Genomic DNA, 24,720 nt, shown 5'->3' with positions numbered 1-24,720 from the left:
GGAAACCCCAATTTCTTCGACAATCCCATTGTTCTTGGAATCATCTTCATCTTGTAAAGTATTAAAATCAGTCTCTAAACACGAAACCCTCTTATCCAATTCCTCGAATCTCTTCCTCAATATTTCCAAATTAGATTCAGTTTTGGCTTTCTCATTTTCAAGTTTGCAATTCTTGCTTATCAAATCGATAATTTCGTGTTCTTTCTCATACATACTCTCCACTTCCTCCAACAATCTTTTATAATTTTCCTCCGCAAACTTTCCTCTTCCCCTCACTTTTTCCCGCAACTTTAAAACCTCATCCCTTCTATCCTCCAATTCTTTCTTGCATTTCCTCAAATTGTTTGTAAAACCCATTTTTTCCAATCCCTCTTCTTCGAATTTGTAGGAAAATGAATCCTTTACCTGTTCTAATGATTCGATTTCCAACTTTTATTTCTGCTTTCTCGCCAATAATTTCCTTTCTACCATGGCGAAATCGTTGGAACGAAAAATGGATTTTGCAAGATAAATCATTTTGGGAATGCTCCAAGTACTAATATTCCCAATTTCGTTGTCACCCAAATCTATTGAATTAACAATCTCATTCTTAATAGCCATTTTTTGTGAAACTAAAAACAAAACAAAGAAAAAGGGAGATAAAGCGTTGTGAAGAAGAAGCAGAAAAGACTTTTAGAAATTATCCTTTAAAAAATCAGAAATTCTGAAGCTCAGAAATGGGAGATGAAAAAGACAATGTAGCGGCCAGGGTAGGAAAAAAGAAAAAGGGAAGAAAATGAGGGAAAAAGAAAAAGAAAAAGAAAAAAAAGTATAAGGAGGAGGACATATGGTGCGACACGAGTGGCCAGCATTGCCATGTCAACAAAAAAATAACGGCGTTAGGGTTGAGTACCAATATAGTTGACGAAAAAAGAGTTTAAGAAATAATCAGGGACAACAAAAATCATAAATACTAATCTAGGAGAAATGAATAAGTTCATATACCAATTTTATATTTAGTCCAAAAAAATTGCAAGGGCTTTAACAAATGTTATAATTAAGGGTAAACTACAAAAATAGTCACTTTTGTTTGTATTAGACTACATTCTAGTCACTTATGTTTGAAATGTTACGTTTTAGTCACTTACATTATCGTTTTGTTACGAAGTGATCACTTTATCGTTAAGCTCCGTTACCTCCCTAACGGCGGTCCTATGTGGCAGTCCAAATGGGTTTTAATTGTCAACATGGATGTCCTACGTAACAGTCGAAATTGAATTTTATTTAATTAAAAACCTATTTTCATCCCAACAACTAGACATCCAAGTTGGCATTTAAAACCCATTTGGAGTGCCACATAGGACTTCCGTTAGGGAGGTAACGAATTTTAACAGTAATGTGACCGCTTCGTAACAAAACGATAACATAAGTGACTAAAATGTAACATTTTAAACATAAGTGACTAAAATATAATTTGAGGTAAACAAAAGTGACTATTTTTGTAGTTTACCCTAATTAATACTCAAGTTAAAACATACATATTCTAAAATTAAGACTGGGCCTTTGCCAAAATCTAAAACGAAAGCTTCGTCAAATTTGACAATAGTGCCTAAAACAAACAAGTTAAAAACCGTAACTTGCCCAAGAAGTAATTTTTTTCTGCCTATCTCATCTGAAAAACATACCGCTCTTCTTCCCAATCACCTCTATCTTTCCTAACCGGTAAGTCCCTTTGCTTATGCCTCTTTTGTAAAGGATTTTTTTAATCTGTCTTAGTTCTTAATTCTTGTTTCATGCTTTTTTTTATTATATATAAATAAAAATTACTTGCCTTATTTGAAGGTCTGAGCTTTAAGCAAATCACTGCAGTTATTGTTGAATATATTTGTTGTTTTGGCGAACGAAGTTTGTCTGCTTTTGCGGGTTCCCGGGTTATGCATGTGAAATGTTTGACAAAATGACACTAAGGAAATTTGGGTTTCTTCGAATGAGGGGAAAAAAGGTGATTTCATGACTGTATGGAGGTGAAGATTACAATGGGGTTGATTATGGAAGTAACCGATTTTTTCTGGTTCAGTGAAGTATGCCATTGATGTTGGACTATCCTTCCTTCTGAGGAATGCCAAATGATGATGTTCATAGTTTATTCTAATTAAAAAAGCAATGAACTTTGATACTTGGACATTTATAATCTTTGTTGAAATTTTATTAATCTCAAACATTTTGGCTAGAGAAGTAGGTTCAACCGTTTTCTTTATCTCCCTGAAATGTGGAGATTGATGCTGATAATATTTCTGTTTTGCTTAATTGGCTAGTGCGCAGAGCTTGAGCTTTAAATTCTAAAAATGGAAGATGTCATAACAGAAATACCCCCACCATCTAGATTCTTTCAGGAACATCTTAACAACTTTATACCTCCATCTCCATCTCTCATGTTGCCATTCCTTATGATATTATATTGTTTTAGATTTTGGCACAGGTTTGACTACAAATCTAATTTAAAAATGGCATAGTGTTTACATTCGGATTTGAGTTTTCTAAAACCTTTTACCAAAACAGCATTAGAAACTTTAAATATAACAATTAAGTAATGATTTTATGTTTGATTTTTATCTGTATTTTTATCCAAACTCTCTCTCTCTTACATTAGACTTTCAAGCTGAATGGATGGCAATTCCCTCTTAAGAGTGCTACTTCTTTTTTCATAGGAAAAGGTCCACTTGGCTTCCATGCAGTAATGGGTCTGAAGAACAATAAGATTAAATTACACCATTAATCACTAAATTATGAATAAAATTTTGTTTTTCGAAATTGTTTTTCTTTCATAACTTTACTTTTACCTATCAGAATCAAATAAAAAGTTTGGTTATTAGGTTTGTTTCTACGGGATTTCTTGTACTTGATTCCCCCGCTAAGTGGCACGGTGTTCCATTATTCTCTAACCCATTCGCAAACGGTACTTCTATTTCTCAGGCGTGATTGTTTTCAGTAAAATAAAGTCTCAAAGTAAAATGTTTTCCCTGTTAAATCACTTTACCCAATTTAAACCCGTAAGTAGTTTTACGAACTCAACGTTCAGGCTCCTATTGTCTTCTTCATCTTCCAAGCCCAAACATTTTACAACTTAAATACCATCACCCACGCATATTCCTCTTCGACGGCGGCGTCTCCTCGGGTTAGTTCTGCTGTCTTCTTCTTTCTTTCCTATTATTTTCTTTCTCTCACTATGGTATTCCAGCTTCAAATTGATTTGGAAACCCTAAACAACTCATATTTCATCCTTTTTCAGATCTAAGCTTACCCCTGTTTCCAACGGAATAACCAATTCCAACTTTTTTTTTGGGATTCTCCATTGGAATCTTTTATGAGCTTATTGGGTTAAATATATTTTTAATAGTAATTGGTATTGCTGCATTTCGAAATTTTTGAAAGGGTTGGAATTTCTTTGAAGAGCCTTTGGAATAAATGAACAAAAGGAGGAATATATTTTTCGAATTCTGAAATAAAGATGATTATTCATTTTGCATCAGAAACCTGTAAAGAGAGCTTCACCTTCAGATAGTCAATATGAACAAAAGAAAGATGAAAAGGTGACATAAAGATTTTCATGAACCATTTGGAGAAGGCACCAGCAAACCCATGACTGATTGGCTGGAATCACTTAAAAAACCCACTTTCTCAATGCATTATGATGCAATGTACTGAGATTATGATTAAAAACGAGCTGCCTTAAAGTTCAATATCTTTTTTCTTTTGCTTTTCCATGTCCTCTCCTCTCCTTGCTGGCATCTCTTCATTCATTTCCCTTTTAGATTTTATTGGTGCATTAGGATTTCAAAAGATCCCTGATTGCAAGTTTTTTTAATTGCTTTACTTCTCTCTACTCATTTAGATCTGATTACTGATGCCTTAATTAGTCATTTGTTTGATCCAGGAATTGTTTCTTTAGGATGCTACTTTTTCTGTAGCTTACTTATGTTATTGAGTAGACTTATTGAAAAAGAAAGTGAATTATAGCGAAAATTAGGGTTCTCTTTTATGAGAGTAATGGAACTGAACAAAGAGAAAAAAATTGACAAGGGGAACAGATTTCCTTGGTGGGTTGTTTAGATTTCATTAATGAAAGAAACAACTAGTTAATCTTAGTTTGGTTCTCGGGTTTGCCCATCTCATCATTCAGCAGATGAATGCAACCACTTGTGGAGGGTGTGTGCTTCTTGTATTATGGTTTCCATTTGATAGGATGAATTCTTAATCTATCTAACAATGCTCCCAGTTTAATTTCTTAAAAGAAATTATCTGACAGTTCAGATGACTTGTTTCTTAAAACAGGAGTTTAAGAAGGCAAAGTAGCAAAGATGCAGCAGAGATTGTCGGCATCAGGGAGGCCTTCTGGTACAGATGGCTACGATTTCTCATATCGGATGGTTGTTGATTCCCGTATGTTCTTACCTCTCAAGTATTCTGATCATTTAGATAAAAAATTACTGTATCTGCCATCTTTTAATCAAAGCCTTTGTTTCTTCTTCTTATATTTCAGCAACTTTATTAGCTTCTTTATTTCTTCCATTGGCGATTGTTTACTTTATTTGATGTTAACCTGTAGGATATCAAAAAGTAGCTCGTACAAAGTCTATTCTGCGTTCGTTTTTCTTAGTTCAGGTGTGCTACTCTTGCATTTCATAGAGAATCTACTATTGCTTTCCTTACTTTGGGGTTGACTTGAGTGTTATGGAAACATTAATTTTCTTATCTTTTAGAATATCAACTTGTCTATCCTTTTATTTACCTGTATTGCATTCTTTTATTTCAGGCTATCACACTATTGTTGGGGCTAGTTTTGCTAATATTTCAATCTGCATCAGAGGGTTTGGCTTCCCGGGTTCTTGAAATTTCAACTACTGCTTGTGGTATCATTTCATTGAAAATAGGAGAATTAGGTAATTTGCTAACTCCCATGCTCCTGTATAATTATTTCTGAGATTGGCATATCTTTTGTTTAATGCTAGGTCTTTGTTGTTTGTTTAAGGTCGGAAACGCAGCCGAGTGAACATGTTGAGATTTTTTATGGTTGCATCTTCTATCGCTGTCTCATTATTAATGTTTTGTGCCATTCGGAAGTGTTCAGGATTCATGGTAAGGACTTCAGTTTCTTTCACATTCTTTGTTTAAAAAAAGAAGGTAAAATTGGCAGTAAATTTATTTTGTTAGCATTGATTATCACATTATTCTATATCTCCAGAAAATTAATATCACCAAAACTATAAGAAATAATGTGAAGAAAGAAATAAATTCTTGAACGACAAATAAAAATAGCTCTTCAAAGACATCTTGTCCCTCATCCAATTCCAAGCACCTCGAACATTTTCATTGTAGATTTTAGTTAAGCAATTTTGACCATACAATGAATTAAATGCAAACTTCTGAAAAGCTTCTTTCTGGTTACTAATATAGAATGATTGTTGAATTCAGCAAATATTTAGATGATATAACATACGTTTCTTTTTTTCTAGCAATGATTATTGTGGTGAATTCATAGAATTATCTCTATTAATATTACTTTTAGTAGAAAAGATCAATATCTTTTTTAATATTTTAAGAGATGAATCCTATTATGATCTTGTGGTTGTTTGTGTGTTTTGGTAAGGCTGCCAAAAGCCCAAGTTTCTGGGAAACAATTTTGGAGCTTCCTGAGGTGGCCCTTGCTGTTGTGGGTAAGTTTTGATTGTTTTGGTAATTTTATATATATTTTTAAAGTTTATAATACTAAACATCATGGTTATTTTTTTTTATAAAAAAAAAAAAACTTTTTGCAGGACTGGTGTTTCATCTATTTATCATTGGCTACACAGTTCATCTCATTGCTAACATGTCTGTCCCTAAGAGAGCTTCGTAGCTTGTATAAATATAGCTGTCACAAATACCTACATCAGTGGTAAAGGCAAAAATTGCTGTTTTGTTCATTGCCTTAAAACTTCATTTCCAACACCCAGAAAGCACTTATAACAGTGAAATTGTTAGGGTTGATTTTATTTCCATTGATTTATGAATTAAGCAAACTAAGCATAATCTTTTGAATTGTTTTAAATGAAAGCAAAGGTTATTATTCCTACAATTTCCTACAACATTTTGCCTATTCTATTTGTCATATGTGGATGTTAGATTCATGGACCATAACACTATGCATGTCAAAGTTATGGAATAGAAGATATGAAGTTGGGAAGTTGGATGGGAAGAAGAGTTCATCATGATTTAGGTCTTTCCCTTTTTTCTGATAATTTTCCTTAAATGCTTGAGCCCAATCGGAAGACCTCATCCATAGTGATGCATTTATTGTTAAAAACAACCTCATTACGAACAATCCACAGTGACCACAAAGAAGAACAATCCACAGTGACCACAAAGAAGAAGCACAACATATAAATAATTTTGAAATCTGAAAAGTGAAGTTAAATTTCTAGAAATAAAAGAAGAGGGATTAAATTTTAAATTTATGAAGAGTACAAGGGCTTATGGCATATTTTATAACTATTTTTATCTTTAAATTATAGTTTCTTAATATTATAAGAATTTATGACATATTTTAATTTTATGTATATATATCTAATTTGATTTTATCAAAATGAATATATTATAAATTAATATTTAAAATTTCAAGGTGAATCGAAACGAGATTGAGAAAAACTAATTGGAGGAGAGGGTCAAAAATTCTTAATAAAATCAGATTTAAAGCGAAAGGTAAAGGTGAAGGTCGAGGAGTAAAAAACCATCCGCTTTATTATTATTATTATTATTATTATTATTATTATTATTATTATTATTATTATCCTGGTCTACCCTCAATTTAAAGAAACTAAAAGGAAAAATAGTTTTAATTTGTAAAAGATAATTTTATCTTTGTATATTTTAGTTTATTTTAATAATATTTAATATTATTTTGGTACATTAATATTATTTTTATACTTTTTACATTTAAATGCATTACTTTACATTTGAATTAAAACTCGATTATCATAATTAAATTTAATAATATTTATACTATTTATTAAGTGTTTTATTGAGTTGGTATCACCCTCAACTGGGTCACCAACTCAATTAAGGAAATTATGGAAATGTCTTTCGTAATTAAAATAAGTTATATTATTTGAGGTAATTTAATCTTTTATTGCAACGAGAAAGGATTGTATGAAACATAGATTATCCATTTTCTAATAGTTTTATGCCACGTCAGCAATTTCATTTTGAATTTCAATATTTTACTTTGGATTTGATTTTTTTCAAGATGAAAATGCTGAAATTTAGGATGAAAATATTGATATGACATTGAACTATTAGAAAAGGGTTTCAGATGATGTGGTGTTATTGTTTCATACAATCCTTTCTCTAGTGGTCAAATAGTTCATCCATTATAAAAAGTCAAAATATACCATGACTCCTTATACTCTTCGTAAATTTCTATTTTAGTCTTTGTACTTTTATTTTTTAGGAATTTGTCCCATTTGTTTTTAGATTTCAAAATTAAGGTCCAATTGATAACACTATTAAAATTATTTGGTTAAATTCAAATTTATTTTTTTAGTTACATGACCATCAAGTGAGAATTAATTTTAAAATGGCGGACCAACAAATTTAACAAAAAAATTTAATATTGTTACCAATTAAACCTAAATTTTGAAATCGAAAAGTAAAAGAACTAAAGTACTAGAAATAAAAGTACAAAGACTAAATTTTAATTTTTACGAAGAATACAAATCCTTGTCACATGTTTTAACCTTATAAAAGTATCAATATATTCATTATACGTTAAATTTTAAAGCAAACGGTTAGAACTAGTCTGCAATTCAACATTAAAAAACAATTAAAATATACTTTAAGTCCCTGTATTCTTCGTACATTTGAAATTTAATCCTTTTACTTTTATTTCAAAGAATTTAATCTTTTTATTACATTTACTTAGCCTATGCGGAGGAACAAGTTAACTCACGAAATCATAAGTCATATGTAACCCGGAAGTATTTCACTAGGCTGTGCGGAGGGACAAGTTAACTCACGAAGGCGTAGCGTTTACTTCCACTTAAACGGACGAAGCTCGGGTAGAGAGCTCATTTTATGAAAGAATGCAATTGCACGGTGTGTGGGGAGAAACTCACAAACCTTTTTTATTTTTTACTAAAAAAAACTAAAACAGTAAAATTTAGAGCTGAAAAGCAAAAGGATAAAATGAGTTAGAAAAATATTTACAACATGATGTAGATGCATGACTTTTCAAAAACAAACTTCAAAGATCACAATTAAATGTTAATTTGAACAAGGAATTCTAAAAATTTTGACAACACGCGTTTAACATCAGACTCGACTCTCAAAATTAATATCCCTAGTTGAGTCGCCAGCTATAGCGACCTAAAAATTTGCACGGGCGCTAGTCGAGGCGATTATTGAAAATTTGAAAACAGAGTCTCAATTTTTTTTAAAAAAAGAGGAGTCGCCACCGATCCTTTTTCTAGGTGTGATCGGACACCTACTAAATTATCTTTTTAAAATAAAAAATTATTTTTAAAATTTTCTAAAAAAAGAGTCAATTTTAGGTCCACGTCAAAATCCAGAGAAAATTAGGGTTCGGGAGTCAATTACGCACGAGGAAGGTATTAGCACCCTGGTGACACCCAAAATTGATATCTCATTAAGCGCGCGTTGTCTTAATTTTTAAAAATACGAGTTCAATTTAATATTTAATCATGATCCGATTTTCTAAAAAAATGAGAATTTTAATAAATTACATATTATCGAATTATAATTTTAAAAATGAAATGCCGATAATTTACAAATAATCACAAAAATAAACATTTTATTTAAAACGCAGGGATTTTTGAATTTCTTGATTTTTAGGTCATGCCGTATTTAACAAAAAATCAATGACATCCACCCAACATAGCAGCGAAATCAATGATTTAATACTAAATCGGTTCGTTACCTAATATTAAAAAAATTATTTAAATTAAAAAAATAAAAAAATTGTAAAATAAAATATTTCAAAAAAAAGCTATTTAAAAATACTAATTTAATTAAAATGGGATAATATTTAAATACTGGGACTAAATAAATAAATAAATAAATAAATCAAGAATTTACCGAAAACCCAAAGTTACGGGCTTGATCGAATGGGCTACACGACTCGGGCTCTTTTTTTTTCCTTTTTTTCTTTTCTCTTTTTTTTTTCTACTGCTGGGCTAGGCTAGCTGCTGCTGGCCTGCTTGCTACTGGGCTGGGCGCTGTTGGGCCTGCTGCTACTGCTAGGTTGGCCTGCTAGGCGCTGCTGGGCCTAGACTGGAGTGGGCCTGCTAGGTGCTAGGTCAGACCTCTGCTGGGCTGCTTGCTATTGGGCCTCTGCTGGGTTAGGCCTGCTGCCTTTTATTTTTTTTCTTTTTTTTGGGTCGTATCTGGGCTTACTAAAAATGGGCCTGCTGGATGTTGAGTTGGGCGCTGGGTTGGAACGGATTGTGGGTCGGGTCAGATCCAAGTCAGGTCAGGTCGGGTCGACCCGACTGCTCTTTATTTTTTTCTTATTTTTTTCTTTTTCTTCTTCTTCCTTTCTTTTCTTTTTCCTCTTTTCAAACCCTAGACCATTTTTTTCGCCGCCGATTCTTGCTCTCGGTGGTGCAACAGCGGTCGCAGTGGTAAAGGGCGGCAGTGGGCACGACCGTGCTATTTTTTTGATTTTTTTCTTTTTTTCTTGCACTCTTTTGATTTTTTTTTCCTTTGGCTTACTTGTGTTTGGCGATAGTGGTGTGACGGCTGAGTGGTAAAGGGCGACAGTGGGTACAACGGTGAGGCAGCGTGTTTTTTTTTTGCTACTGTTTTTGTTGTTTTTTTTCCTTTGATTTTGTTTGCTTTTTTGTTCTTTTTTTTGTTGATTGGCTCCTTTTTTTGTTACTTCTTGGTGTTTTATTGCTGATTTTCTTTCCTTGCAGGTAGAACCTGAGGAGGTGGGCTACCACCCATACCGACCGCCGGAAATCGCAGAGCGTAGGTGCGCAAATTGTGCCCTTGTGCTAGAAGGACTAGATTGTAAATGTGAAAAAATTTTGGGGCCAAAATGTAATTTTATGAAAATTTAAGGTTAAAAGGTAATTTTAGGAAAATTAAGGGGTCAATATATAATTTTAGGAAATTTTAAGGGTCAAAATATAATTTTAAGAAAGTTAAGGGTTTAAAATGTAATTTTATATTTTGTATTTTTTTATTTTGATATTATTATTATTATTTAAAATTAATAAAATATAAAAATAAAAACAAAACACTAATGGCTAAAGCCTAAACAAGCCCAATTATCCAAACACAATGGGCCCGATCATTGGGCCCGTACAATCCCAAACCCATAATTTAAAAAAAACACGAAATTTGAACCGGACAAAATTCAGTGATTACAGATGGCAATTCTAGTTCAAACCAGCTTGAAAAAGGTTGTTACCGGGAAAAAGCCTGAGAATCCAAATCAAACAGAATGGGAAGAGTCTGATGAAAAGGCCTTGTCTGCAATCCAGTTGTGCCTCGCAAATACGGTATTGCAAGAGGTATTGAAGGAGAAGACCTCATCCGCCTTGTGGAAAAGGTTAGAAACTCTTTATGCGACTAAGTCTCTAGCTAACCGTTTAGTGTTGAAATAACATCTATTTACATTTCGCATGAACGAAAGTGAGCTTCTTAGATATCACATCAGTCAATTCATTACTCTTTTAAATGATTTAAAGAATGTTGAGGTTTATATTAATGATGAAGATCAGACTATGCTATTATTGTGCTCTTTACCCCATTCATACAAGCCTTTTAGGGAGACCCTAATTTATGGCAGAGACAAACTCTCGTTCGAAGATGTGAAGGGTCATTTGTTGAGTAGGGACAAACTTAAAAATGAGTTTAGTTTGGATAGCAAGGCAGATAGGCAAGCTTCCGTTTTGGTAGCATCAAAGAAACGAGACAAAAGGTGTCGCTATTGTAAAAAGTTAGGTCACGTCAAAGCAGATTGTTATAAATTGCGAAATAAAAGAGCTGTTGAGAGTAACGAGGAAGATGTAGCTGGTACTAATTTGGTCGAGGAAAGCGGTGATAATTTCTTGTTAGTGTCAATGAGCGATAACTCCAAGCTCATGTCCGAGTGGATCCTAGATTCGAGATGTTCTTTCCACATGTGTCTCAATAGAGAATGGTTCTCCACATACAGTTTGGTTGAAGGTGGAGTTGTGCGCATGGGAATCGATTCATCTAGTAAGGTAATTGGTGTTTCATCTATTTATCATTGGCTACAGTGTTCATCTCATTGCTAACATGTCTATCCCTAAGGGAGCTTCATAGCTTGTATAAATATAGCTGTCACAAATACCTACATCAGTGGTAAAGGCAAAAATTGTTGTTTTGTTCATTGCCTTAAAACTTCATTTCCAACACCCAGAAAGCACTTATAACAGTGAAATTGTTAGGGTTGATTTGATTTCCATTGATTTATGAATTAAGCAAACAAAGCATAATCTTTTGAATTGTTTTAAATGAAAGCAAAGGTTATTATTCCTACAATTTCCTACAACATTTTGCCTACTCTATTTGTCATATGTGGATGTTAGATTCATGGACCATAACACTATGCATGTCAAAGTTATGGAATAGAAGATATGAAGTTGGGAAGTTGGATAGGAAGAAGAGTTCATCATGATTTAGGTCTTTCCCTTTTTTCTGATAATTTTCCTTAGATGCTTGAGCCACCTCATCCATAGTGATGCATTTATTGTTAAAAACAACCTCATTACGAACAATCCACAATGACCACAAAGAAGCACAACATATAAATAATTTTGAAATCTGAAAAGTGGAGTTAAATTTCTAGAAATAAAAGAAGAGGGATTAAATTTTAAATTTATGAAGAGTACAAGGGCTTATGGCATATTTTATAACTATTTTTATCTTTAAATTATAGTTTCTTAATATTATAAGAATTTATGACATATTTTAATTTTATAAATATTTTTTATAAATTATTTTAATTTTGTGTATATATATCTAATTTAATTTTATCAAAATGAATATATTATAAATTAATATTTAAAATTTCAAGGTGAATCGAAACGAGATTAGGAAAAACTAATTGGAGGAGAGGGACAAAAATTCTTAATAAAATTAGATTTAAAGCGAAAGGTAAAGGTGAAGGTCGAGGAGTAAAAAACCACCCGCTTTATTATTATTATTATTATTATTATTATTATTATTATTATTATTATTATTATCATTATTATTATTATTATTATTATTATTATTATTATTATTATTATTATTATTATTATTATTATTATCCTCGTCTACCCCAATTTAAAGAAACTAAAAGGAAAAATAGTTTTAATTTATAAAAGATCATTTTTATCTTTGTATATTTTAGTTTATTTTTAATCTTTATACTGTAATATTTAATATTGTTTTGGTACATTAATATTATTTTTTATACTATTTTACATTTAAATGCATTATTTTATATTTGAATTAAAACTCGATTATCATAATTAAGTTTAATAATATTTATACTATTTATTAAGTGTTTTATTGAGTTGGTATCATCCTCAACTGGGTCACCAACTCAATTAAGGAAATTATGAAAATATCTTTCTATAATTAAAATAAGTTATATTATTTGAGATAATTTAATCTTTTTATTGCAACGAGAAAGGATTGTATGAAACATAGATTATCCATTTTCTAATAGTTTTATGCCACGTCATCAATTTCATTCTGAATTTCAATATTTTACTTTGGATTTGATTTTTTTCAAGATGAAAATGCTGAAATTTAGGATGAAAATATTGATATGACATTGAACTATTGGAAAAGGGTTTCGAGTGATGTGGCATTATTGTTTCATACAATGTTTTCTCTATAGGTCAAATAGTTTGTAACACCCCCTAACCTGAATCCGTCACCGAATTAGGGTTACGAGGTATTACTAATCAAAACACGGTTCAGAACAGTCATTCATTACAATTCAAGCACAAAGTAATATAATCTCTTTTACAATTTTTTTTTCGAGCTCAACTAATAACCATCCTCTTATTCCTACTAGTCAAATTCGTAAAATTGAATCACATAGTCATTATTTACCAATTAGAACCGTACCTAAATAACCAACCAATCAACCATAAAACATATTCATTCTTTGTCATCATTTAATCATAAAAAACGTCACCTATCATAATAAGCATGCTAAACACATAGCTAATATACATACACTTCAATTACCATGATTCATCTCATAACATAATCCTAAACACAACTCTATCATATATACCATTTCCAAGCCAACTCACATGGCTAGAATTATAATTCAAAATAAACCAAAAGTTCACTAGCCTATACATGCCATATACCATATATACAAAGCTTTAAAAGTACTAACAAGATGATCGATAGTGTGATGATGTTTCCCGACGATCCCCGAGTCTGAGCTAGCTTCGATAATCTATAAAACAGTGGAAGAATGCACAAAGTAAGCTTTGGAAACTTAGTAGCCATAAGCAAATAAATCATTTCAATGATATTTATAATTCAATTCAACTCAAATAAATTCATAAACATATAACTAACTCATATAAATTCATATTATTACATTAAGTACTAAACTTACCTTTATATTTCATAAACATATAACTTCACACATACCTGAACCATTCAACTGAAATTCACATTCGGATTTGTTAAGAGCACACATAAATCATATAAAGCTCGTATAATGCCATATCTCGGATATGGTATTACATGTTAACGTTTATCGATGCCACTGTCCCAGACATGGTCTTACATGTTTTTTTACTTCGATGCCAATGTCCCAGACATAGTCTTACACGAAATCACACCTCCGAAGTCATAATATCATGTCATCAATATCATATACATTTTCTAAGGTTCATTTAGAGCTATCGACTTCGTAATTAAATCATTTCATACACGAAACCAGTCATCCAATGCTCAAATCAATTCAACAATATATATATATATTCATATACGAATCAAATTTGACAATGTATAATCATATACAAATCAATTTGGCAATGTATAACCATATATGAATAAAGTTCGCAATGTATAATCATATACGAATTAATTTGGCAATGTATAACCATATACAAATCAAGTTCGCAATGTATAATCATATACTAATTAATTCAGCAACTTATATCCATATACAATTCAATTTCAATAATGTATACCATTTACAAATTAATTTCATCAAAGTATAATCATATACGAATCAATTTGGCAACTTATCTTCATATACAAATCAATTTTGATAATGTATAACCATATACAAATAAATTTCAGCAATATACGAATTAATTCGCAACTTATATCCATATACAATTCAATTTCAACAATGTGTAACCATATACAAATTAATTTCAAGAAAGTATAATCATATACGAATCAATTTGGCAACTTATCTTCATATGCAAACCAATTTCGATAATGTATAACCATATACAAATAAGTTTCAGCAATGTATAATTATATACGAATCAGTTCGGCAACTTATCTTCATATACAAATCAATTTCGATAATGTATAACCATATACAAATAAATTTCAGCAATGTATAATTATATATGAATTAATTCGGCAATGTATAAAACAATCAAATTCGACAATATATATATCTATAATTAATCAAATTCGGCCACGTATATAACATTTACATTTAAAGTCAAAAATATTTATTTACTTATGAACTTACATCATTTGGAAACGAACGGATCGGAATGACTATTCGACAACTTTCGATTTTCCCCGATCCAAATCCGATTTCTTACTTTCTTGATCTAAATGAATTCAAATTTAACTTATTTAAAGACATATTCATTCAATTTCATCCAAAAACACATAAATGGTAATTTTGCACTTTAGCCCCTGACATTTCATATTTTTACAATTTAGTCCCTATTTCACAAAATCACAAATTACACAAAATTTCAATACACCCATGCTTTGCCGAATTTATTAAAGGTCCCTAGCAGCCCAAAACTTGCATTTATTTCACATTTTAACCACTCAATTTACACATTTCTCAATTTAATCCCTATTTGACATTTTCATCAAAAATCACTCTATAAAATATGAAAATCTAACATCAAATATTCATATTTCACCATTAAACATCAAAGAACACATAAGCTCATCAATGGAAACTATCAAAATCTTTAATAGTTTTGAAATCGAAGACACGGGTTAGCTAGTGCTAGTTGCAACGACTCCAAAAACATAAAAATCATTAAAAATGGAACAAAAATACTCACCATGCACCCAAGGATACCATGGCCGAACCTTGATAGCTTAAATAGTGTTCTTCCTTACCCAAAATCGGTTGAAGATGGTGAAGAAAGATGATAACTATTTGTTGTTTTATTTAATTTATCTTTATTTACTAATTTACTATAACGCCATTAATGAAATCATTAGAAAATCATATAATGGATGACCATTTATGTCATTATCCACTAACTATGGTCTAATCGCACAATAAGGACCTCACATTTAATTAATCATAGCAATTGAGCACTTTAACAAATAGTATGCAACTTTTGTATTTTACGCGATTAAGTCCTTTTATCAAATTAACTAACCAATCGGTAAAATTAAATCACGAAATTTTCTCACATATCAAATAACAGGCTGTAAACAGCAAAAATAATATTAAAATAAATTTACGATCTCAGACTTGTAGTTCCGAAACTACTGTTTCAATTTAGCTAAAACTAGGCTGTTACATAGTTCATCTATTATAAAAAGTCAAAATATACCATGACTCCTTATACTCTTCGTAAATTTCTAGTTTAGTCACTGTACTTTTATTTTTTTAGGAATTTAGCCCATTTATTTTTTAGATTTCAAAATTCAGGTCTAACTGATAACACTATTAAAATTATTTTGTTAAATTCAAATTTATTAAAAATTATTATTTTTAGTTACATGACCATTAAGTGAGAATTAATTTCAAAATGGCAGACCAACAAATTTAACAGAAAAATTTAATATTGTTACCAATTAAACCTAAATTTTGAAATCGAAAAGTAAAAGAACTAAAATCGAAATAAAAGTACAGAGACTAAATTTTAATTTTTACGAAGAATACAAATCCTTGCGACATGTTTTAACCTTATAAAAGTACCAATATATTCATTAAACGTTAATTTTAAAGCAAACGGTTAGAACTAGTCTGCAATTCAACATTAAAAATAATTAAAATTACTTTTAAGTCTTTGTATTCTTCTTACATTTGAAATTTAATCCTTTACTTTTATTTCAAAGAATTTAATCTTTTATTAGATTTATAAATGTAAGTCCAGTTATTAAGACTGTTAAAATTTTTTATTAGATTCAAAATCATTACAACATCATTTTTCAAGGGTGCATGTACTTGAGAGGTCCCTTTATTATAGGGACTGATCAAATTAGTCACTCTACCATTAAATGGATCAATTTAGATCGTGTATTATTAAAAAGAATCAAATAAAGCCAAATTGGAATTGAATTAACATTTATTATTTAAACAATGTCATTTACTATTTAGTAGAGTTATTATTTTTAAAGTTTTATGGTTCTATAAATAAAATTTTTATTTGGAATTGAACTACAACTGAAAAAATTCAAGATATTTTTTATAGAATAAAAGTTAGCTCTGTTACAATTTAGACTTATTTGATTCTTTTAATAATATAAAGACTAAATTGATCTATTAAATAATAGGACTGATTTGATCCAATTCCCATAATACAGGGAGTTCTAAGGTACTTTAACCTTTTAAAGATACATTATTACTAAGCGAGTTTATTTTAAAAAATTCAAAATTTTAAGTGAATAAATTTAACAAAAAAAAATATTTATCTGTGTTAAAATGAAACTTGTTTTATTATTATTATTATTATTATTATTATTATTATTATTATTATTATAAGGTTCAAAACAAGGAAACCAACTTGCAGGGTAAGTTACAGAGTATACTTGTGTCCTTTCAAGTCCGATGACAATGAGAGGCCTCAGAAAGCTAATGCTCAGTGCTGAAAATGGAGAATCAGATGAAGAAGAAAAAAGGGACTCTCACTATTCATCCAACCATCAAATACTGTTAGTTGGTGAAGGGGATTTCTCTTTTTCTTTGAGTTTGGCCAATGCTTTTGCCTCTGCCTCTAACATTTGTGCTTCTTCCTTAGACTCCTATGGTAATCAAACACACCCTTTTCTTTATAAAGTGTTTTATTGCTTTAGCTATTTACACCAAAGTTTCTTTCTTTCTTTTTTCCATAATGGTGTGCGGTTCTGTTCCTCTTTATGAAGAATCAAGAAAGGGTTTGACATTTTTCTTTTAATTTAGTTGTTAAGAAAATTTTTTGATTTTACTGATATTTTGGTTAAATAGATATTTTGGTTAAGAAATACAAGAATGCAATTTCAAATTTGGAAAATCTTGAGAAGCTAGGGGCATGCTTACTACATGAAGTGGATGCAACCAACATGAAGCATCATACTGACTTAGCCAACCGAAAGTTTGATCGAATCATCTTCAATTTTCCACATGCTGGCTTTCATGGAAAGGAAGATAATCCCCATATGATTCGGTAAATTTCCTCTTTGCAATTTCATATATGATTCTGGGATTTCTTTCTCATGTTTCTAGATGTGTATTTAGTGTCCAGGATATTTATGTTCATGCATGGCATCTTCTAATATTTTCGTATCATTAATGTCTTTGCTATCCTTTTTAGTTATACCCAAGTTTTTAAAGATACATAAATGGATAGAGCAAATTTACATGAATTTCTGCCGTTATTTGAGTGTTGAATATGTTGGTCTTACGATTCTCTACATAGAGGGTCCTTGAAGGGTCCTATCTTTATACCTATGTCTAGAAATGTGTCAGGTTCAAGTGTCTGACACGATTGCTTGAAGAATAAAATGAAGCGTTTAAGCGACATAATGGTAGTGTACTAATATTTCTATGTGTCATTTTCGCTTTTCATCCGTGATGTGATTAAATAAGTGTCTTTACTGCACTTCGTCCTAGAAATTAGGAGGATCAAACATTTTATTCCTTTTCCATTTGGAGGGAGTTAAACCATGAATGTTGTCATAAAATGACAGGAAGTTCATACTTACGGTATATTCCAAATCTGAGATGTGATATTGATGCTTGTATTCAAGTATCAAGAGATCATAAGTAAGTATTTAGTTGTCCCTTTGGCTTCCACAATCCACACTCTGTTTTTCACAATATTGTTGTACTAAAACAGGATGCATAGGAACCTTGTACAAGGTTTCTTTAGGAGTGCAAGGGGCATGCTTCGAGCTAATGGTGAAATTCATGTAAACCACAAGACCAATGCTCCGTTTTCCCTATGGAATCTTAAGAAATTAGCTTCTGGGTGCTTTCTGGCATTAATTCAGTGTGTAGATTTCAATGTAGAAGATTACCCAGGTTATCACAACAAGAGAGGGGATGGTTCAAGATGTGATGAACCCTTTCCTCTTGGCAAGAGCAGCACCTTCAAATTTGGCTTTTTCCCTAGAGCTAAGAAGGCGTCTAAAGCAACCAAAAGATGGGGTTCAATGTGTAACAAATCTCAGCATTTTCAAACCATTTCAATGCCAATGCAGCTGCGTTCAACTTCTGATTTCAACTATCATCGAAGGAATCATACTGTGAATCGCATCCCACTGCGTGTTAAACTGCGTCCTGTCATCCCTAACCAGAATCAATACTCCGGGGTCTTCGATAGAAACTTTAATGGTTTGGTCCAAACATGTCAAGCGAATTGCCTGAGGTCTGATTTTGATGCAAGATATGATGATCTAGGAAGCTTGAGGCATGGTCTTGACAGACAATTGGTAGAGGTGCCAAGAACCTTGAATGGTAACTCGTATTACATGCATGAGCACAAGCCAGCGAGGCATAGTGTTGACAGACAAATGGTAGAGATGCCAGGAGCCTTGAATGGTAACTTGTACTACATGCATGAGCATGAGCATGAACTTGCCCGTATTAGCAATTCGAGGCCTCATCTTCACAGGGCGCTTGCATGTCCAACCTACCAGCTGAAAGTACCTAATACTCGGGATGTTCTCCGTTTGTAAATGCATGGAGTCTTCTGCTTTTTTGTGTGCATCAGCATAAAATGACGAGTACATACAACTTGTGATGCTGACCATGTAAAGTCAGAAATGCTTAACCTTCCTCTGAAACTAGTTTTCTTTTGTCTATGGAACATACAATGTAATGCTTAAGTACGGGTATCTTTGGTTGCTTTGCTTTACTTGATGTTTAGTGCCCAACTAATTCTAAATTCATATGATTATTGACTACATCTAAACAAGTTGCATGCTTTGCTTTACTTGATGTTTAGTGCCTAACTAATTCTAAATTCATATGATTATTGACTACATCTAAACAAGTTGTATGCTTACATGAATACTCTCCTCAAATGATAAGTGGATACATTCTTGGCAGGGTAAAAGTACTGGGAAACTCCTGTATTTAAGGGTGAATTGTATTTTGGTCTTTTTATTAAAAAAATAGTATACTTGTTCATATATATTTAGAAACTTGAAAATTAGTTCATCCTTTAAATTTTATTTATTAAATAATGATGAAAATTATTTTTATGGGTAAACCATAAAATAGTCACCCAACCATATCTTTCGTTCTATCATAATCACCTAACTATTAATTTTTTGATTTAATCACTAAAATTTTTAAAATTAAATATTTTAGCTATTGTGAATTGATGTGAAATTTTTTATTGGTTTAGTAACAAAATTAGCTATCTAATGTTTACACATTCTATCAATTTGATCCTAAATATAAAAATTCAACAAATTTAGCCCTCAATGTTTACAAAATTTGTCATTTTAGTTCTAATTTTAAAAATTTTAACAAATTTGACCCTCAACATTTACAAAATTTATCAATTTAACCCCAAAACTTGTACTTAAGCATTACATCGTATGTTCCATAGACAAAAGATAACTAGTTTCAGAGGAAGGTTAAGCATTTCTGACTTACATGGTCAGCATCGCAAGTTGTATGTACTCGTCATTTTATGCTGATGCACTATGTAACTGACGCGGACAAAAAAGCAGTAGATTCCATGCATTTACAAACGAAGAACATCCCGAGTATTAAGTACTTTCAGCTGGTAGGCTTGACATGCAAGCGCCCTGTGAAGATGAGGCCTCGAATTGCTGATATGGGCAAGTTCATGCTCATGCTCATGCATGTACTACAAGTTACCATTCAAGGTGTTGAAAAAAAAAACAGCAGCAACAATGAACAACAAAGAGCATAAGCTCATGAAAAACAGCCAACAAAACAATTTGATAAGCTAAAAGAAAAATGACCGAATAAGAAAGTCCCCTTCAGCTTTCATTCCATTTCCATTTCAAAATATAAAGGAGATACAAAAAAAAAAATAACAAGTCAGTTACCTAAACGTAATCGCTCCTACCAAATTTGGCAAGTTGCCAACTAAAATATTACAAAAGAAAAGTGAAAAATTCAATTGTTACATCCATCAATTTCAAATCTAAAAGTACTAGCTTTAGATATCAAGCAACTTGCCAACTTGTTAACATCACAAAATACAAAATTTAAACAAAAGAAAGTAGCTTCGTTCAATCTTCAAACAGACATGTCATTGGAAGTTTGTTGCATTGCGTGCCAATGCTCAACACTCCTCCTTAGGCTGTAGGCAACAAACACCGATTGAATCCCTTAGAAATTCAAACTGATTGTGCCAAGAGGCTTTGTCAAAATGTCACCAATTGATCTTGTGAGTGCAATGTGTTAGACACACTTCTTTGGATTGAACAACTTCTAACAAAGTAAAACTTGAGCTTAAAATGTTTGATTTTGCCATGAAAAGCAGGATTTTTGGAGATGGCAATCTGATCGGTTATCCACCATAATTTCAGAGGCTCAAGTCGTTCTTCATTCAAATCACATAGCAACTTCCTAAGCCAAATGGCTTGATTCATCGCTGCATTGCTGCTATGTATTCGGCTTCAAGAGAGATCGAGCAACAGTTTGTTGCTTCTTTGAACTCCAACTGAAAACTCCCGAACCAAGTGTAAAGAAGTAGCCTGAAGTACTTCTCATATCATCAACTGATCCACCCCAGTCACTATCTGAGTAGCCAGTTAATTTCAGCTCACTTCCTTTCTTGAACATTACACCAAACTTCAAAGTACCTTTGACATACCTGAGTATTCTCTTTGCTGCTTTCAAATGAGTTGTATTGCAGCTGTGCATGAATCTGGACAGTAGACTAACTGAATGCATAAGGTCAGGTCTGGTTGCTGTCAAGTAAAGTAAACAACCAATCAGGCTTCTATACTCCTTTTCATCTACCTTTTCTTCATTTCCAAAGCTACTTAGTTTCTCTCCCACAGCTAATGGTGTGCTCACTGGTTTGCTGTTTTCCATATGAAACTTAGTGAGAATTTTCAAGGCAAATGCATGCTGGCTGATAAAAATGCCTTGATCAGACTGGTCTACTTCCATACCAAGGAAGTAAGTCATGATTCCCAAGTCTGTCATGTCAAACATGTCTTGCATATTCTTCTTGAACTCCTGAATCAAATCGACCCTGCTTCCAGTCACTAATAGATCATCCACATATATTGAGACAATCAGCAAAGTCTCATCTTTGGACTTCTTTATAAACAAAGTTGGCTCACTCAAACTTTTCTCGAAATTGAGCCTAGACAGGTAAGCATCTATCCTGTCATACCAGGCTCGAGGAGCCTGTTTTAGTCCATAGAGTGCTTTCTTCAGCTTGTAAACCTTGTCCTCCTTTCCTTGGACTTTAAATCCATCAGGCTGTTCAACATAAATTTCCTCTTTAAGGAAGCCATTCAGGAAAGCTGACTTGACATCAAGCTGATGGACCTTCCACTGTTTCTGTGCAGCGAAGGCAAATAGAAGCTTTATGGTATCCAGCCTTGCCACTGGAGCAAATGTCTCCTCAAAATCAATGCCAAACTGTTGATTGTACCCTTTCACCACAAGCCTTGCCTTGTGCTTGTTCAGAGAGCCATCTGCATTGAACTTGGCCCTGAAAACCCACTTGACACCTATGACCTTCTTTTGATCAGGTCTGTCTACCAGATCCCAAGTGTCATTTTTGTGGATCATGTCAATTTCAACCTCCATAGCCTTCTTCCAGCTCTTGCTTCTTGCAGCTTCTTCATAGCTTGAAGGCTCAACAATGACCACATTGCATCTTTGGTAGATATCAGTAATAGACCTGGTCCCTCTCACAGGAGCATCATCTACATTGGCATTACTGACTTCATTTTCTGCCAATTCCAGATTGCTGTCAATCTGCTCTTCTTCAAACTGACTTGTGTTAGAGCCATCTAGACTCCAAAACCTTCCTTCATCGAATTTGACATCCCTGCTTACCAAAATCTTCTTGGTTGAGGGATCAAATACTCTGTAGCCCTTCTTGCGCCATCAGAGCCAACAAATATTCCAGGAACTGACCTCTTCTCGAGCTTGGTTCTTCTTTCTGCAGGGACAAGTACAAAACACATGCAACCAAATACTTTTAAATGGGAAACAGTTGGTTTAAGATCATACCATGCTTCAAAAGGAGTTTTATCATTCACAGCATGTGTTGGCAGCCTATTGAGCAGGTACACTGAGGTGTTGACACCTTCAGCCCAAAAAATGCTTGGAAGCTTGCTTTGAAACAACAAACATCTGGTCATGTTCATCACTGTCCTGTTCTTCCTCTCAGATACTCCATTTTGCTGAGGAGTATACACTGTGGTCAATTGATGATGAATCCCAGCCTGCTCACATAGCTTCTGAAATCTTTCAGACAAGTATTCAGAACCATTGTCTGTCCTCAAGGCCTTAATCCTGCAGCCTGTTTGATTTTCTGCTAATGCCTTGAACTTTCCAAAAACTTCAAACACTTCGACTTCATTTCATGAAATAAACCCAAGAAAATCTGGTCGATCATCAATAAACAAGATAAAATACTTATCGCCATTCGGTGAAGGCGTCTTCATTGGTCCACGACATCCGAATGCACCAACTCAAGTCTTTCTCGAGCCCTCCATGCTTGGTTTACTGGAAAAGGCAACCTGGCCTGCTTACCAAGCTGGCACACTTCACAAACACCTTCACTTGCACTAACCTTCACCATGTCCTCTCGTCATGTTCATTTTGTGCAAAGAAATCAAGTGATTTGAGGTTAACATGGCTAAACCTCTTGTGCCAAAGATCAGATTGTCAATCGAGCTTGTATAGGCACTTTTCTCAAGTCGACTCACATCCAAAGCATAAAACATTTGTCTCCTATAGGTGCTGAGACAATCTCCCTACCATGAGCATCACTTATAACACAAGAATCATTCTTGAAAACTAGTGAAAAGCCTTTCTTGACTAGCTGGCCTACACTGAGTAAATTTTGGTCTATTTCTGGCACATAGAGCACATCAGAAATAATTTTGTTACCTGAACCAGTGTGAATCACCACATCACCTCTGCCTTTTGCTTCAATCAAGTTGCCATTGCCTATCCTGACCTTCGAGACATAGCTCCTGTCAATGTTCTTGAAAAGGCTCTCATCTGCAGCCATGTGGTGTGAGCAGCCACTATCCACAAGCCAACTGCTCTTGCTGTTAGCTGCAAAACATGAAGCTGTAAATACATGCTCTTCCTGAGCTTGGACATCCACGGCAGACTTGGCTTGCACTGGCTGTGCTTGTGCCTTCTCATGACTTCTACTGATTTTCTCATGATGGCCATACTTATGACTTTTGTAATTGTATGTCCAGTCCAGTCCAAGAATACTTCTCCAAATGATTAGTCTTCTTGCAGTGAACGCATGGTGGAAACCTCCTTCTACCGGCATCTTTCTTTGATCTTTCCCTCTTTTCAAACCAAGGCTTCTTAGCTTTCTGACTTGAGCTGGAGCCTTCTCCGACCTTTGCTTGAAAAGCACCTTCAGGACTCTCCTCCTGCCTACTTGCTCTTCTCTGCTCAAGTGCATAGAGTGAGTTAACCAACTCAGACAAAGAAATGGTTGTGAGATCTCTCGAGTCCTCCAATGATGAGATTTTTGACTCAAACCTTTCAGGTAAGGTGGTAATAACCTTCTCAACAACCCTGCTGTCACTGAAATCTTCTCCAAGGAGTCTAATATTATTGACAGTAGCCATAATCCTATCAGAATATTGCTTGATAGTTTCTGACTCCTTCATCTTCAAATTTTCAAACTCCCTTCTAAGGTTGATGACTTGTTGCTGCCTAGTCTTGTCTGATCCCATGAACTCCTCTTTAGCTTGTCCCAAGCTTGTTTGGGTGAGTCATGTGCCATGATGCAGTAAAATCACATCGACACTCTATTCGTAGGCGTGCCATGGCTTTATGCTTCTTGGCTCGCTCCTCACCATGTTGCCCGATCCGAGCAATGGTTGGATTTGCTCTCGGTGGTGGTGGCTCAACATCATTTTCAACTGCACTCCACAGATCAAGTGCTTGGAGGTAAGTTTTCATTTTAACTACCCAAATGTGGTAGTTTTCTCCAGTAAAAACTGGTGGTGGAGGAGGTGCAAAGCTCATGTTGCTGAAACTAGTTTGACAAACACAATTTTTGAGTTTATTTTGAAACAAAAAAAACTTAAACAACAGAGGTCCTTAAAGACAAGAGG

At 33.1% G+C, this 24,720-nt stretch overlaps 3 protein-coding genes across 4 annotated transcripts; 2 read left to right on the top strand and 1 right to left on the bottom strand.

Annotated features, from left to right (window-relative positions):
• The first annotated feature begins 1,550 nt into the window (after positions 1–1,550).
• LOC105782828 (uncharacterized) lies at positions 1,551–6,104 on the top strand. 2 transcript variants are annotated; one of them, XM_012607860.2, is made up of 7 exons: positions 1,551–1,701; positions 4,312–4,419; positions 4,586–4,641; positions 4,793–4,919; positions 5,009–5,115; positions 5,627–5,693; positions 5,796–6,104. In XM_012607860.2, exons 2-7 carry the CDS (start codon positions 4,338–4,340, stop codon positions 5,873–5,875), a joined length of 519 nt encoding a protein of 172 aa, XP_012463314.1. In that variant the 5' UTR covers positions 1,551–1,701; positions 4,312–4,337; the 3' UTR covers positions 5,876–6,104. The 2 variants fall into 2 exon arrangements, with proteins under 2 accessions (XP_012463314.1, XP_012463305.1); XM_012607851.2 differs by lacking the exon at positions 1,551–1,701 and adding an exon at positions 2,914–3,154.
• Positions 6,105–16,997: 10,893 nt separating this feature from the next.
• LOC105786792 (heavy metal-associated isoprenylated plant protein 41-like) lies at positions 16,998–19,310 on the top strand. The gene is made up of 3 exons (XM_052631892.1): positions 16,998–17,222; positions 17,420–17,618; positions 18,291–19,310. Exons 1-3 carry the CDS (start codon positions 17,024–17,026, stop codon positions 19,129–19,131), a joined length of 1,239 nt encoding a protein of 412 aa, XP_052487852.1. The 5' UTR covers positions 16,998–17,023; the 3' UTR covers positions 19,132–19,310.
• Positions 19,311–23,333: 4,023 nt separating this feature from the next.
• On the bottom strand, positions 23,334–24,336 carry LOC128040605 (uncharacterized). The gene is made up of 2 exons (XM_052629756.1): positions 24,140–24,336; positions 23,334–24,045 (listed from the first exon to the last, which is right to left on the bottom strand). Exons 1-2 carry the CDS (start codon positions 24,334–24,336, stop codon positions 23,334–23,336), a joined length of 909 nt encoding a protein of 302 aa, XP_052485716.1.
• Positions 24,337–24,720: the final 384 nt, after the last annotated feature.

The sequence above is a fragment of the Gossypium raimondii genome, chromosome 1 (assembly GCF_025698545.1).
Source record: "Gossypium raimondii isolate GPD5lz chromosome 1, ASM2569854v1, whole genome shotgun sequence".
NCBI lineage: Eukaryota > Viridiplantae > Streptophyta > Magnoliopsida > Malvales > Malvaceae > Gossypium > Gossypium raimondii.
Note: the sequence above shows the minus strand (reverse complement) of the source record. Positions and strands in the feature narration are given on the sequence as shown.

Coding starts and splice junctions, on each gene's coding strand:
- LOC105782828 (XM_012607860.2), top strand. CDS start 4,338: ATGCAGCAGAGATTGTCGGCATCAGGGAGGCCTTCTGGTACAGATGGC. Junction 4,642..4,792: donor GTTCGTTTTTCTTAGTTCAG/GTGTGCTACTCT, acceptor CTTTTATTTCAG/GCTATCACACTATTGTTGGG. Junction 5,694..5,795: donor GGTGGCCCTTGCTGTTGTGG/GTAAGTTTTGAT, acceptor AACTTTTTGCAG/GACTGGTGTTTCATCTATTT.
- LOC128040605 (XM_052629756.1), bottom strand. CDS start 24,336: ATGGGATCAGACAAGACTAGGCAGCAACAAGTCATCAACCTTAGAAGG. Junction 24,046..24,139: donor ATTACCACCTTACCTGAAAG/GTTTGAGTCAAA, acceptor GCACTTGAGCAG/AGAAGAGCAAGTAGGCAGGA.
- LOC105786792 (XM_052631892.1), top strand. CDS start 17,024: ATGACAATGAGAGGCCTCAGAAAGCTAATGCTCAGTGCTGAAAATGGA. Junction 17,223..17,419: donor TTCTTCCTTAGACTCCTATG/GTAATCAAACAC, acceptor TTGGTTAAATAG/ATATTTTGGTTAAGAAATAC. Junction 17,619..18,290: donor GATAATCCCCATATGATTCG/GTAAATTTCCTC, acceptor GTACTAAAACAG/GATGCATAGGAACCTTGTAC.